At 38.3% G+C, this 16,714-nt stretch overlaps 1 protein-coding gene across 3 annotated transcripts in view; it reads left to right on the forward strand.

The window, feature by feature from the left end:
* Nucleotides 1-16,714, forward strand: part of MFSD6 (major facilitator superfamily domain containing 6) — a 91,866-nt gene that overhangs the window by 63,974 nt on the left and 11,178 nt on the right. For all 3 annotated transcript variants that reach the window (XM_030804078.1, XM_030804080.1, XM_030804079.1), the window contains exons 4-5: nucleotides 14,446-14,607; nucleotides 15,559-15,657. In XM_030804078.1, coding sequence (XP_030659938.1) covers nucleotides 14,446-14,607; nucleotides 15,559-15,657 — 261 coding nt within the window. The remainder of the gene's footprint in view (nucleotides 1-14,445; nucleotides 14,608-15,558; nucleotides 15,658-16,714) is intronic.

The following is a 16,714-nucleotide window of genomic DNA, read 5'->3' on the forward strand; positions in this document are numbered from 1 at the left end:
GAACAGAAATTATAACAAACTGTCTCTCAGACCACAATGCAATCAAACTAGAACTCAGGATTAACAAACTCACTCAAAACCACTCAAGTACATGGAAACTGAACAACCTGCTCCTAAATGACTACTGGGTACATAACGAAATGAAGTCAGAAATAAAGATGTTCTTTGAAACCAATGAGAACAAAGACACAACACACCAGAATCTGGGACACATTCAAAGCAGTGTGTAGAGGGAAATTTATAGCACTAAATGCCCACAAGAGAAAGCAGGAAAGATCTAAAATTGACACCCTAACATCACAATTAAAAGAACTAGAGAAGCAAGAGCAAACACATTCAAAAGCTAGCAGAAGGCAAGAAATAACTAAGGTCAGAGCAGAAATGAAGGAAATAAAGACACAAAAAACCCTTCAAAAAAATCCATGAATCCAGGAGCTGGTTTTTTGAAAAGATCAACAAAATTGATAGACCGCTAGCAAGACTAATAAAGAAAAAAAGAGAGAAGAATCAAATAGACGCAATAAAAAATGATAAAGGGGATATCACCACCAATCCCACAGAAATACAAACTACCATCAGAGAATACTATAAACACCCCTATGCAAATAAACTTGAAAATCTAGACAAAATGGATGAATTCCTCGACACAAATAACCTCCCAACACTATACCAGGAAGAAGTTGAATCTCTGAATAGACCAATAACAGGCTCTGAAATTGAGGCAGTAATTAATAGCTCACCAACCAAAAAAAGTCCAGGATCAGACGGATTCACAGCCAAATTCTACCAGAGGTACAAGGAGGAGCTGGTACCATTCCTTCTGAAACTATTCCAGTCCATAGAAAAAGAGGGAATCCTCCCTAACTCATTTTATGAGGCCAGCATCATCCTGATACCAAAGCCTGGCAGAGACACAACAAAAAAAGAGAATTTTAGACCAATATCCCTGATGAACATCAATGCAAAAATCCTCAATAAAATAGTGGCAAACCGAATCCAGCAGCACATCAAAAAGCTTATCCACCATGATCAAGTGGGCTTCATCCCTGGGATGCAAGGCTGGTTCAACATATGCAAATCAATAAACGTAATCCAGCATATAAACAGAACCAACAACAAAAAACACATGATTATCTCAATAGATGCAGAAAAGGCCTTTGACAAAATTCAACAACCCTTCATGCTAAAAACTCTCAATAAATTAGGTATTGATGGGACGTGTCTCAAAATAATAAGAGCTATCTATGACAAACCCACAGCCAATATCATAATGGGCAAAAACTGGAAGCATTCCCTTTGAAAACTGGCACAAGACAGGGATGCCCTCTCACACCACTCCTATTCAACATAGTGTTGGAAGTTCTGGCCAGGGAAATCAGGCAGGAGAAGCAAATAAAGGGTATTCAATTAGGAAAAGAGGAAGTCAAATTGTCCCTGTTTGCAGATGACATGATTGTATATCTAGAAAACCCCATTGTCTCAGCTCAAAATCTCCTTAAGCTGATAGGCAACTTCAGCAAAGTCTCAGGATACAAAATCAATGTACAAAAATCACAAGCATTCTTATACACCAATAACAGACAAACAGAGAGCCAAATCATGAGTGAACTCCCATTCACAATTGCTTCAAAGAGAATAAAATACCTAGGAATCCAACTTACAAGGGATGTGAAGGACCTCTTCAAGGAGAACTACAAACCACTACTCAATGAAATAAAAGAGGATATAAACAAATGGAAGAACATTCCATGCTCATGGGTTGGAAGAATCACTATTGTGAAAATGGCCATACTGCCCAAGGTAATTTATAGATTCAATGCCATCCCCATCAAGCTACCAATGACTTTCTTCACAGAAATTGGAAAAAACTACTTTAAAGTTCATATGGAACCAAAATAGAGCCCGCATTGCCAAGACAATCCTAAGCCAAAAGAACAAAGCTGGAGGTGTCATGCTAATAGGCTTCAAACTATACTACAAGGCTACAGTAACCAAAACAGCATGGTACTGGTACCAAAACAGAGATATAGACCAATGGAACAGAACAGAGTCCTCAGAAATAATGCCGCATATCTACAACTATCTGATCTTTGACAAACCTGACAAAAACAAGCAATGGGGAAAGGATTCCGTATTTAATAAATGGTGCTGGGAAAACTGGCTAGCCATATGTAGAAAGCGGAAACTGGATCCCTTCCTTACACCTTATACAAAAATTAATTCAAGATGGATTAAAGGCTTAAATGTTAGACCTAAAACTATAAAAACCCTAGAAGAAAACCTAGGCAATACCATTCAGGACATAGGCATGGGCAAGGAATTCATGACTAAAACACCAAAAGCAATGGCAACAAAAGCCAAAATTGACAAATGGGATCTAATTAAAGAGCTTCTGCACATCAAAAAAAACTACCATCAGAGTGAACAGGCAACCTACAGAATGGGAGAAAATTTTTGCAATCTAGTCATCTGACAAAGGGCTAATATCCAGAATCTACAATGAACTCAAACAAATTTACAAGAAGAAAACAACCCCATCAAAAAGTGGGTGAAGGAAAAGAACAGACACTTCTCAAAAGAAGACATTTATGCAGCCAAAAGACACATGAAAAAATGCTCATCATCACTGGCCATCAGAGAAATGCAAATCAAAACCACAATAAGATACCATCTCATACCAGTTAGAATGGTGATCATTAAAAAGTCAGGAAACAACAGGTGCTGGAGAGGATGTGGAGAAATAGGAACACTTTTACACTGTTGGTGGGACTGTGAACTAGTTCAACCATTGTGGAAGTCAGTGTGGTGATTCCTCAGGGATCTAGAGCTAGAAATACCATTTGACCCAGCCATCCCATTACTGGGTATATACCCAAAGGACTATAAATCATGCTGCTATAAAGACACATGCACACGTATATTTATTGTGGCACTATTCACAATAGCAAAGACTTGGAACCAACCCAAATATCCAACAATGATAGACTGGATTAAGAAAATGTGGCACATATACACCATGGAATACTATGCAGCCATAAAACATGATGAGTTCATGTCCTTTGTAGGGACGTGGATGAAGCTGGAAACCATCATTCTCAGTAAACTATCGCAAGGACAAAAAACCAAACACTGCATGTTCTCACTCATAGGTGGGAATTGCACAATGAGAACACATGGACACAGGAAGGGGAACATCACACACTGGGGCCTGTTGTGGGGTTGGGGGAGTGGGGAGGGATAGCATTAGGAGATATACCTAATGTTAAATGACGAGTTAATGGGTACAGCACACCAACATGGCACATGCATACATATGTAACAAACCTGCACCTTGTGCACATGTACCCTAAAACTTATAGTAATAATAATAAAAAAGAATAACAATGCATTAAACTGCAACTGCAGGTAAGAATGATTCAATAACAAGGTAATATATGCAACACAGTTCTTAGGATTTCCCACCTCTGGTTCCTGTTCTATCCTGACCTGGCTTAATCGCTTTATTTATTGGTATGCTACAGTGTGCAGAATCTATAAATAAAGATTTGTATACCTACAGAAAAGAAACAACTATATATTATAATAATATATGGATATAACTTTTTTCTCCTTTTAGTTTAAAATGAATTAGGTGGGAAAGGACGGTTTCCATAAGTGACTCAAGAAAAGAGAACATTCATGAAATGATTAAAGAACAACAGAATAATTTTATAAGAGGAAAAAACAAATGCTGTGTGAATTTAAAAACGCATTTTTCCTGTTAATTTATTAAAGACGTATTAAATGGTGACTAAGAGCCAGGCAGCATGCTGGGTGCTGAGAATGTAATAAAATACATACATATATTAACTCAGGCCCCAAGGTCTCACCATCTGTTCTGGAAGCCAGATGTGTAAACACATAATAACTATACAGCATGTTAGATGGAATCATAGAAAAATTTGCTAGTTAACAGATAAGGAGCTTACCCTAAGAAGAATAATTAACTTTGTGAAGCAGGGAGTGGGAGGATGAAGACTGTATTGAAAAATTGCCTACAAAAATCACATAAGCCAGATTCTGAAGAGCGAATAGGAATCTACCAGGTGGCCTAAAGAGAGTAGGCATTCCAGCATGGGGGAAGAGCTGCGTGCGAAGGCACAGAAGAGAACAGAATGGCCTCTTCAGGGAGCATAAGTGGTGTGCTGGGGCTAGGGCTTGAAGCATTTATCATCTCAAGCTGCCAACATAGGACATGTTTTTATAATACTTGTATGCACCTCAGGGGTATTATCCCAGGATTTAGGGAGCTGGCCATGTTCTGAATCTAAACAGGAATTCTGCTTCCTAGGGCAAGCTACGATACATACTTCTGTGTTTCATTTTATTCTCCCTTATACCAGTAGAAACCTAGTTATTGGTGTGAAGCCAGGGAAGAGGATCTGTAAATACAGCCTGCTAGTCCAACAGAGGGCTCTGTGACCACTTTCCACAGAGCTCTTTGTTTCTAATGTTGGAGGAGATGGTTTCATTCCCTGGCAGAAGTGAGTGCTGAGTATTTTGACTGTACAACAAAATCAAAATCCCTTGCCTTTGTTTGACCCATGCCCACCCCATGGAAAACAGTGGATTATTCATGTGGAATAAACCCTGCATCACAGAAATACATTTCTGACTGAAGAGGTTTGTTTTGCTAGTTTGGATTCGTCTGTCTTTACAAGGCTCGTCCAAATGGCTTTAAAGTCCCTGTGCTTAAAGGAGACTCTATTTAGGATGCAGTAAGGCAGGACATGATTAAAACAAAACACTGAATGATTTCATTATAGGACAAGCCCACTCTCACAATATATAGCCCTTAATTCCTTGACTGGAAATGTTACTTGTTGATCGCCAAAGACCTAGTCTGGAGAAGGGGAAGGCTGGGGAATGGGATGTTGTCTGTCATCACTGGGCATCTTGACTCTGAAAAATCAGCACTTCTGTTTTTTGGTTCCCAGCCAGAACCATACAAGAGGGTCTTCCTTAAAAAAAAAAAATAAGCAAAGTCCGTCTCTTTATCCTACCACCCTTGCTTTATCCCCAAAACACCACGAGAACTAGTACTATCTAGTGAGTAGCTGAAAGGGAGGACACAAAAGATGTGCCTCATTCTATAGCCCCCGCTACCCAGCCCTTCCTCTTTGGGGTTGCATGTAACTGCTGGTGGAGGATTCCTGGTTATCTTCAGTCTTGGAGTTTCTTGATTGTCCTCTCAGGCCATGTTCATAATAATTAGCAGAAGAGTTTGTGAAGAAACAAATTTCCTCTTCCCCAGGCCTATAGGAAGGAGGCTATTCAGGCCTTTACTGGGGGATCAAGGTAAGACTCCTGGATGCTGTTTGGAATTGTGAGGTTATTTCTTTCCCATGATCTTTCTCATGTTCAGTAAATATTCTCTTGCAGCTATATCTTTTTAGCAATTCAGCTACCATTTGCAGCAAACGTTATTCAGTAGGCAACGTAATACCATATAAAGAGGCAGAAAACATATTTCCTCCCTATAAGAAATCTGCAGTGTATTTAAAAAAGAGACAGGGAGTCTAAGTGCCTAAAAGCATTGCTGGATGGTAGTGGTGGTGAATAGTTTATTTCTCAAGATCTCATTTTAAAAACCCATAGGAATTTTCTCCTTTTGTTTTGTACAAAGAACAATTAAACATTCATGATTTTGATCAAGAATATAAATATTTGATTAAAATAAAGCCCAAACTTGTTATTCTCCTTCCTGTGTGGGTGTTGGTTGCAAATCCTTGCAAAACTCAGAGATGAGTGTTAGTGTTAGTTCTGAGCAAGAATCAGAATTATCCTTGCTATTAAAATGTATCTCAGGAGAGTAAAACTCACCTAGGGGCTGCTATAACTAAAGAGGTACTTTTGAGTTAACTTGAATTAATGACTCCAGCACTGAGAAGTGAAAACGAGGTCTGGGTCAGCTCTCTCTCTGTAGGATGCTCTATCAGTGGGAGTCGGGTTAAGATTTTGAAGAAAGATGTTTTTTTAATGTCATCAGTTAGGGGGACTTGAGCTGACATTTATAAAGCGTTATTCTGGTTGTCTTATTTAGCATGCTTATTCAGCCAAGTAAGAACCATGATTTCAGCCTGGGCAACCTAGGGAGACCCTGTCTCTACAAAATATTTAAAAATCAGCTGGGCATGGTGGTGTGCGCCTGTGGTCCCAGCTACTGGGGAGGCTCAGGTGGAAGGATTGCTTGACCCCAAAAGGTTGAAGCTGCAGTGACCTATGATTGCAGCACTGCATTCCAGCCTGGGCGACACAGTGAGACCCTATCTCAAAGCAACAACAAACAAAGCACATTTTCCTCCTCTTATGCTCTGGAAGAGCATGGGGAAGAAATACTAGTTTTATTTTCTAACTTAGTTTAAACCCTTGAACATAAAGGCCATGCTTATACTTTTTCAGTTCTCCAAAGAGATGTACATATAGGAAGATACACTATTAATGCTTGTTGCTTAATTCATTTTTCAGCCCCCTGTATCATGTTCTATAGTTAGTAGTTTATAATTTTTAAATCTTTTGAATGATGTAAGAAATTCTATCTCAAAAACTTATAAGTATCTGAAGAAAATTTGAAAATTAAATTTAAAGCTGAACCTTGATTATGATAGCTCTTCCTAGGATGACATCTTGCCATCCATAACACATCTGTAAAAACATCCATGTATTTTAATTAGTACTTATACCCTCTTCTCACTCTATAGGTTAGCTGAGGCAGATTACCAAAATATGCAATAATCCAGAAGCCATAAAGTGCTAAGGCTTGAATTAGACTATCTGGGTTTGAATTCTAACTCCCCTACCTATAAGCTCTGTGTCTTTGGGCAAAATGCTTAATCTCTCTAAGCCACAGACTCTTGAGTTATAGGACAGGTTGACATGAGTATTAAATACACTAATCCATGCAAAGTATTTAGCACAGTACCTGATCCACAGTTAGCTTCTAATAAATGTTAGAAAACATACAAAAAAGTAAAATAAATTGTAAATAAATATAAATCAGGATCAGAGAAAATATAATTTAAAAGATTCTATTCTAAGGAGTTAAACCTCAATTATGCATTAAAGCCTGGCTGTGAATTAGGCTGAAGCCTAATGACCAAAGCGTAAGGGAAACGTGACTAGTCAGTGCACACTGTTAATAAAGTTATCTTTGGGGAAGATAAGTGAAATCTTTATTGGCTGATAGAAAAGCAGTTCTCATGTGTGGCTTCAGGTGGGAAAACACTGGGTGTGTAGTATAATGTTGCCACGTCTTAACATTAAACTCCCTGGGTTTTGGGTGGTAGTCCCCTAAAACCTAAAGGTATGCCAAAGGCATAATGCCAGCATGTAAAATTCACGAGGTCCCCCCAGAACATTGTTGCATCAGTTATAGACTTTTTTTAAGCAACTCATATTTTTTTTAAGTTTGCAAGCTAGAGCTTATAGAAGAGATCTACTATTTTATTTCCTCTGTCCACTTTTACTTATATATGGGATTTGGAAGTTTTCTCCAACCTTACCCAGGGTACCTTTTATCCATAAATGCTTTCTTTGTCATATCCCAACATGTAGACCACTGCCTACCCTGTTTCAGTTCAATGTCTTTTTGTTCAGCTGCTGTTACATGTCAGCCCTCTGCTGGGTGCTGGATATGTCTGTTCTCAAGTTCAGTCTGCTTCCCCTTTAGATAAATCCTTCCCCCTTTCACCTGCCAGACTGTAAGCTCCTTGGTGGCTGGGGACATTATTTTGCATATTATCATATTTTCAAAGCCTAGCAGGGTATCTGGCACATAATATAGATGCGCAATAAATACTGTTGAATGCATGAAGGGGATTCTTGCAGTCCTATACATTGATAGGTGTGGGAATGTTGGCTTTTAACACAAATTATTGCATGTCTTATATAAACTCTCTTTTGTGCAGCACACAGATCCATGCTGCTGCTGCTGCTAAGTCCATTGCTCTTTGTAGGATCCTCTGCCATTTGTGGGAGGTCCATTGCTGTTAGTAGCCCCAACTCTGACAGAGAGACTAGCTTGCTACTCACCATCTCTGTTTCCTTTTCTTCGTGGACATGCAGCTAGATTTTATTTCCCTGTCTCCCTTGCAGTTAAGTATGACCATGTGGTTAATTCTGGCCAGCGGAATAAAAGCAGAAATGATAGGAGGAAAGGATAGCACATGGGAAGTTGTATGGGTCAGGTGTAGAAGTGTGTCACTCCCTCCTCTGTCAGCTGGATATTGATACCTAGGGTAACCAGGCATTGCAGATGGCAGATTCTCTGCAACCTGGATTTCTGAATGACTATGGAGCAGAGCTGCTACTACTCCTGTCTCCTGTTCATTGGACTTTGTGTGAGCAAGAAAACATTTAATGTGTGAAACCACTAAGATTTCCAATATAGACTTTTTCTTCTATTGCCTGCTCAATGGAGGCCTTTCCTTAGGAAGAATAGTCTCTCTTACTGATTTTCACCAAGTTGATCTTTCGGAAGCTTTTTTTTTTAAATCCCAGAACTAATTGAAATGTATGCTTTGGTTTATTCATGGAAAAGGTTTGTCACAGCTGATTCTGTGTGCCAATGCTAAAGGGATAGTTATGTTTTGTTCAGTAAGCTTAAGTCAGTGGCAGAAGGAAGAAAAACAAAACAATCCTAGTTCCCTAGTACTGTGTCAGTTCTCACTCCTCCCAGCCATTATAATGTGATTTCCCCAAGCCAAGCAACATTTTACAAAGAGCAGCTGTCTCCTTAAGAAGAAAGGACTTTTTTTCCTGCTCATACATGCCATTTATTTCAGTAGAGCATTCTTGTAGGCCAAGACTGAACAATTTTGAAATGCATGTTGTAGAATCAGATACCAGTGTTGAGTGTTATAAGGTAAAGAGTTATTTGGGGCATTTAAAAAACAATACAGATGACATGTCAGCTCTTTAGAAAGGGTGGAGAAGAGTTATTAAGAATATCATCTTTTAAACTGGTAGATTGTGGGGCATGTTTGATATTAACAACAAAATCTCTCAAAGTAGATAGTTACATTTACTATAGAATACTTCTAACAATTGTTATGAGAACATATAGTGTAGTATTTAAGCACCCAAGCTCTGAACTTAGACACCTTGGGTTCAAATCCTATTCAACAACTCTGTTGTCTGTGTGACTCTGGACAAGGCATCTAATATCTCTGTGCCTTGGTTTCCTTTTTGAAAAATGAAGAAAAAATAGTACTGTACCTATTGGAGGAATAGATTCAATAATCTGTGTAAACACTTAGCACAATTCCTTGTAGAGTAAGCTGATGTGATAATATTAACGAAAACAGGGTCGGGCGCAGTGGCTCGCGCCTGTAATCCCAGCACTTTGGGAGGCCGAGGCAGGCAGATCACGAGGTCAAGAGATCAAGACCATCCTGGCCAACATGGTGAAACCCTGTCTTTACTAAGGGTACAAAAATTAGCTGGGTGTGGTGGCACACACCTGTAGTCCCGGCTACTCGGAAGGCTGAGGCAGGAGAATTGCTTGAACCCAGGAGGCAGAGGATGCAGTGAGCCGAGATCACGCCATTGCACTTCAGCCTGGGCAACAAGAGCGAAACTCATTTTCAAAAAAAAAAAAAAAGGTTAACGAAAACAATCAATGTTACTCATATTATTTTTAATGATTCTAGGTTATTCGAATGTAATGTAACCCAAGTAAAGTCTTGGCAGTAGGTAGTGTGGATATATCTCTTGATTTTCACTGTGCCTCAAAGCCAATCCTGGGGGATCCCAGTAAAGGTAAGGAAGGACTGAGAAACTAAGTTTGTGTGGACTACTTGGTCTCTGAGAGTCATTCGTTCTCAATCAATATATTTAAGCACCTGTTACGTGAGTTGGTATTGAATTGCCACTGAAGGCTCAGTGGTTTTATGACAAGTAGCCATGGAAGGGTTAACACATATTGCAAGGAGAGTCAGTTCCTGTGCCCTTGTTACTGTTGTCAGTCAGGGAGTAATAGCTTTTATTTTGACTGTTTGATCTACCAACTTAGTTATCTCATACTTAAAAAGGTTTAAAAATTTGTAACTCTAGTGTAAACACATTTACCCATGCCACTGAGTAAATGTGCTTATTTCATCACATAAACAATATCATCTACTGCTTTTTCACAGTTCTCTAATAACTAAGAAAGTAGAAGCATTTTCTTTTCCTAGTTCATAATATCTTTTGTCCCCTCAACTTTACAGGAATGTCGTTTTCAGTAGCACAATTCCTAAGACCTCTTAAATCTTTTCTTACAAATATGGGAAATGGCAGAGGGTTTTCAAGTTTCTAGGTTGCTTTTTTTGTTATTTTAAAACTAGAGAATCAGAAGACAAATGTAGTAAAAACATTGGCAAGAGTTTCAGATTATTAAGATTAATAGAAATTTGCATGTTCCAGTTTATGAACGAGAACTGCAACTCCACAACTGTCTTTTGTATACACAGATGATGTTCTAATTCAGTCTCTTCTTATGGATTGCTACGTTTTGCTGGTTTCCTATCTAAGAAATGAGATGAATTTAATTGGTTCTTCCACTTATATGATATCTTAAAATAAATTATTTTAGGGAAATCAATTTTAATCCTAAATCTTCCCTGGAAAATGTCAGAGCATACATGCAGAGTGGCTTTCATTCTTCTGCTTTTAGTATCAGAAATTTTGTTTTTGTGCTTTACTATTTTTTCCTTCACTTAATGCCCTGAGTTAAAGAATGTAATTCCCAATTATCTAATCAGTCTCAAAAGCAATACAGAAACTAGAAGTCTAACTGTAGAGAATCTTTTACAACTACCACCTAATACTAGTCAGTAAATTCTAAGAATAGTTTAAAAGCATCCTGACTTAAGTCATCCCACTGGAAAATGCTTTAATTATCTTAGAACACTCAAAGTTTTAGAAAATGATTAGAATTTCTGAGAGGGGGAAAAAAAGAGACAAACCTTATTGTTGGAAGAGTTTGTGTGTGCCCAAGCCTAAACACTTAAAAGAATAACTGCTAGAATTGATTTTTTATCTAGAATTATAATAAATATATTTTAATGTTTTGGTTGCTTGTAAATCCTGCAATTGATTGCTTAGACATACACAAAACAAGAGGTTTGTCGTCAGCATTAAAGTTAACCTACTACCATTTGATGTGGTTTCAGGTCTTCAGTAATTCATCTTTAAGAAATGATTTCCAAATCTATGTTGGATTTTGCTATTGAATCTAATTAATTTTGAATAAATTAATTTATTTCTTGGAATATTTTTGAGTTTTTCCCCCAGAGTGGTTAATGAAAAAAAATCTGCATATGTGAAAAGAAATGGACTTAGAATCATCTTTAATAATAGAAATGAAAATACTTACAATTATTCCCATTATGTACTATGGTGTCAACACTCATCATTAAGACTATCCAGGCATTATTCAATTCTGAGAAAGCTGGCATTATCTAGGGTATTGCAATGGTTTTGCCAGATAAAGCAAACACGTTATTTGACTTCTTAGGAAATTAATTGTGTATGCTACTGCTAATCATCTACTCCATCTTACTAGTTAAAAAAAAAAACCTAGTTAAAATGATGACTGAAACATATATAAAACCTAAGAAAGTTATTTTAATGTTTCTTAGTCAACTGTGAGGCATACAGTCTAATGTACCCAGTAAAAACAGTGTTTATTCCGTTATGGACTGACTTAAGTAATATCATCCCTGATAATTTTTTTATTATATGCCAGATATTGTGAATGGTACTTGGCTGGGTGCTGGCTATTTCTGTCTTCCTATAAATATTCTTGAGCTTTGTTCTGGGACATAGCTAAGTTACTTGGAAATAGTGTGATCCTTTGGGTCTTGCCTTTAAGATTACATAGATGAGACCAGAGCAGTGTTTAGTCTAGGGCTAATTATTTCATAATACTAACAAAAGACCTTGTTGAGTACTCTACCAATCCTAGGAATCATGAGTTGTTCCAGTTTGGCTGGTGGAAAGAAGTGTTCCCCGCCTTGTGTGGGTTCTGGGTATTGTTCTCTGAAATGGTTTTGGGTAGTTCTTTCCCTCACTCTGAATAGTGTCTGCACATGTTTTGCTGATCAGTACTCTGCTGACTACGTTAGGGGAGCCCTCTATAGATCTCTGGAGGTTTCTCCCTATGATACTATCTCCTCTCTGGCATTCTGCCCTGGAACTCTAGCCACCTTGGCTCCCTAGACTCTTGGCTAGAGTCTTCAACTTGGCAGTTCTCTTTTTTGCCCTGCAGATTTCAGACTCTCATCAGTCAGTAAACTAAAGCTTTTCATTTGCTTCCCGTCTCTCAGGGATCACTGTCCTTGTTGCTGATGTCCCTCAGGAACCACTGTCTCATATATTTTGTCCGGCTTTTTAGTTACTTGAGGAAGGAGAATAAATTTAGGCCCTGTTATTCCATTCTGGCCAGAGGCAGACTACTGTCAGATCAAATTTTAAAAGAATTTTGATCTTTTAGTTTAATTTTCCAAAATATGAGTTAAGAGTCTCTGATGATATTATCTCCAAAGGAGACTATTTCTCAGGGAATAATCTAGATGGAACCAGATGATTTCTTAATCTCGTCTAGCTATAAAACCTGTTGTGACAATATCTGGTTTTTACATTTAAAGCAGTGTCTTAATGAAGGTTTTAATTCAGACAATGCAGTTACTACATAATAAAATAATGACCATTTTTCCACCTGTTATCTCTGTCTTCCTCTCATTCCCGTAAATGGTGAAGATATAAAACAGGTAATGGGACATGGTAAATTGTTTCTGCATTCATTTTTTTTAACTGAACTATATATTAAAAAGCATGGCTGGTTGCGGTGGCTCACTAATCCCAGCACTTTGAGAGGCTGAGGCAGGTGGATCACGAGGTCAAGAGATCGAGACCATCCTGGCCAACGTGGTGAAACCCTGTCTCTACTAAAAATACAAAAATTAGCTGGGGGTGGTGGTGGGCGCTTGTAGTCCCAGCTACTTGGGAGGCTGAAGCAGGAGGATCACTTGAACCCAGGAAGCAGAGGTTGCAGTGAGCTGAGATCGTGCCACTGCACCCCAGCCTGGCAACAGAGCAATACTCCATCTCAAACAAAACAAAACAAAACATAAAAATTGTTATATCCTTTGAATCATTAACCCCACTTGTGGAATTATAGCCAATGTAAATAATCTAAGGTATGTAAAAAGCAATCATGATGCTAATTATAATGGAGAAAAGTAGAAATAATCTTAAAGTAGGTGCCCTAGAAGGGATGAATGCCCAGAATATATAAAGACCTCCTACAACTCAATAATAAAAACCAACCCAATTAAAAAATGGGCAAAGGAATTGAATAAACATTTCTTCAAAGAAGATATAGATGGCCAATAAACACCTAAAAGGTGCTCGACATCACTAGCTATTAGGGGAAAGCAAATCGACAACATGAGAAACTGCTTCACATTCATTATGATTGCTATTTTAAAAATATATATATAAGTTCTGGCAAGGAGGTGGAGAAACTGGATCTCTCATACATTTCAGGTGGGAATGTAAAATGGTACAGCTACTTTGGAAAAAAGGTAGTTCCTCAAAGTATTAAACATATAGTGACCATATCATCCAACAATTGCATTTCTAGTTACATACTCAAAAGAATTTTTTTTTTTTTTTTTGAGACAGAATCTTGCTCTGTCGCCAGGCTGGAGTGCAGTGGTGTGATCTTGGCTCACTGCAACCTCTGCCTCCTGGGTCCTGGGTTCAAGCGATTCCACTGCCTCAGCCTCCCGAGTAGCTGGGACTACAGGCATGCACCACCACACCTGGCTAATTTTTTGTATTTTAGTAGAGACAGGGTTTCACCATGTTGGCCAGGATGGTCTCGATCTCCTGACCTTGTGATCCACCCGCCTCGGCCTCCCAAAGTGCTGGGATTACAGGTGTAAGCCACCGCACCCGGCCACTCAAAAGAATTTAAATCAAGGACTCAGATACTTGCATACCAGGTTGATAGCAGCATTAATCAAAGTAGTAGAAGGAAACAACCTAAATGTCTATTCACAGATGAAAAGATGAACAAAATGAATGGGAGTCACATTCAAGAGACAGAAAGTAGAATGGTGGTTGTCAGGGGATGGGACAAGGGGTGAGTGTAAGTTATGGTTTAATGGGTACAGAATTTTTGTTTGTGGTGGTGAAAAAGTTCTGGAGATGGATGGTGGTGACAGCTGCACAACATTGTGAGTGTACTCAGTGCCACTGAACAGTCCATTTAAAAATGTGAAAATGGTAAATTTTTAATGTATGTTTTCCCACAACAAATCTTAAAAATAGGTGCCTAGTTAAATAATTCACATTTCAAAACAGAGTAGCCTAAGAAATGCTAACCAACTAATCCCTCCTGCTCTTCTTCCTCTCCAGGAGTGACACACGCGGCCATCTGGGCAGCATGCATTTCTTACCTCAGTGCAGCTGTTCCCCCTGAGCTGAGGACATCTGCTCAGGGCATCCTGCAGGGCCTTCACCTGGGTTTGGGAAGAGGCTGTGGTGCCATGATTGGAGGCGTATTAGTCAATTATTTTGGTAAGAATGGCTTTCTCCTTTTTTTTTTCTTTTCTATAATTAAAACATGATTTTTTCCAGCAATACCTCAATAAACAATCCAATTATTACTGAAGATTGCCCAAAGCTAAATTCCAGTATTCATAATCTCTTTCTAGATTTCATGGTAGTCATAATTGTAAAGCAGTGTGCTTACGTTGTTAAGCTGATTTGAGCTAGCCTGTAACTGTGCACACTCCTCTGACAATCAGCTTAATGAGATGCTACAGAGATCCCTCAAAGGAGCCAAACAAATGAATTAGCATGAGTGCTTTTGGTCTAAAATAAGGTACCTTAAACCTGCTAATAATAGCCCTAAAGGAAATAAAATTCATCATTGTTAGTCCATTAGGAGATTTTGAACCAGAAGAATCTAACCATACGCTGGCTTTGGTAATGCTACTACATTTATGGTAACAAAATCTGTCTGTCTTGTCATATCTTCCTTATTAGAAACATAGGAGCTGAAATAGGAATGAGATTATTCTGCTCCAGGAATCTTAACTGCTCAGTCATCTATTAATATATAAGGTGGGCCCCAGGAAATGCGTGCATTTATAGCACTATTTGAGCACTGCTGTTCCAACTACAGATTAATAGCAGTTAGTTAATAATTGGGTAAATGGTCTTTTCATATGAAGAGGAGAGCACCATTGAATTGTATGAGTCATGGTGAAAGGCACTGAGAGACAATCCTATATAAATGCAGTTTTATAATCGATCGATGACAGATCCAATATCAGCCCTGGGTCTCTTGACACGTACCCAGCCCTGTGTTTTTCCCTTATGTGGAGCTAATACCCAACCACTTTTCTCTGGTTTGTCCCAAGCTGTGCTTCCTTTGCTTTGATCTTTAGAAAATTGATGGTTTTAGATGAGTGCTATCTGCATTTCTTGGAATTACTCTATAGAGAGTGCTGTTTGTTTTTATAGGGGCTGCTGCAACCTTCCGAGGAATTGGCATGGCCTGCTTGGTGATCCTACTGCTCTTTGCCCTGATCCAGTGGCTGGCAGTGCCAGATGAGGAAGAAGGTAATTATTTCCATTCTTTCTTAATATTCCTAACAGTTCAGGCCATCGGAAGTCAACACATGCCCCGTGAGAAGCCTAGAAGTGGTACAGAGTATACAACAGGCCTGTTTGGCTCGATTTTCTGAGTGGCATATCGATGAATTCATGTGGACCATTGTTAAAGAGATCCACCTACTATGCAGAAAAAATATTGTTTTAAGTAGCTTGGGGTTTTCTTGTTTTTGTTTGTTTTGTTTCATAATACAAGGTACTAGGGAAGTATTAGTTTTCAATTTCTCTGGTATTCTAAAGGTTTTTCAAATTTAAGTCAAATACATATAGGGCTATACAGTCATTTTGCTACTAGGGATAGGGAGCGAGTGGTAATCTTCTCTATGCCTTATCTTCATTTGTTAAAAAAAAAAAAAAATAGTCAAGACCTGAAATCTGAAGTTTTCTCTGAACCAGGGATGGCCTTTATTAAGATTGTTCTACAAAAAGGAGGTTATATCAAATATTAATGTGTAGATGAGAATGAGCTGACTCAACTGTTTATGAAAAAGGTCAACCAGGACGATGAAAATATTTTTGCTCAGTTTTTTGGTCCCAGAACAGAGCTCGTCTTCTTTGGGTGTCCTATCCTTTGGGGAGCATTAGCCTCAGCCTCCTGAAATGCTTCTGTGAAGAGAAAAACTTGCTTGTTACAGAAGCCTCAGAGACAGATTTTAATCTCAATGAGTTACTCAGAAAGACCAATACTGTTTTTTCTTACTTTTGTTCTTTTATAATCCTAAATGGATTCTCTCTCTTACACAGCCTCAGTCCATGACTCATGTAAAAGACCAATAAAAATAGCTATCATGGCTCTCCCAAAGTTATAAGATGTAGTTAAAGTTGTATTTTGAGAAAAATGTATGGACTTGAATATCTTTGCTATTAATCACAAAAAAATTTAAAATCATTAAACATTCAATGTAAGAAACATAAAAATAAGCAATCAAATTTTAACTCATCTTTGATTAGTGAGAATATGGTACTGGGTTAGTTTTTAAAATACTTGTGTTCTGGAGAGAGTGTT

The sequence above is a fragment of the Nomascus leucogenys genome, chromosome 22a (assembly GCF_006542625.1).
Source record: "Nomascus leucogenys isolate Asia chromosome 22a, Asia_NLE_v1, whole genome shotgun sequence".
Classification (NCBI taxonomy): domain Eukaryota; kingdom Metazoa; phylum Chordata; class Mammalia; order Primates; family Hylobatidae; genus Nomascus; species Nomascus leucogenys.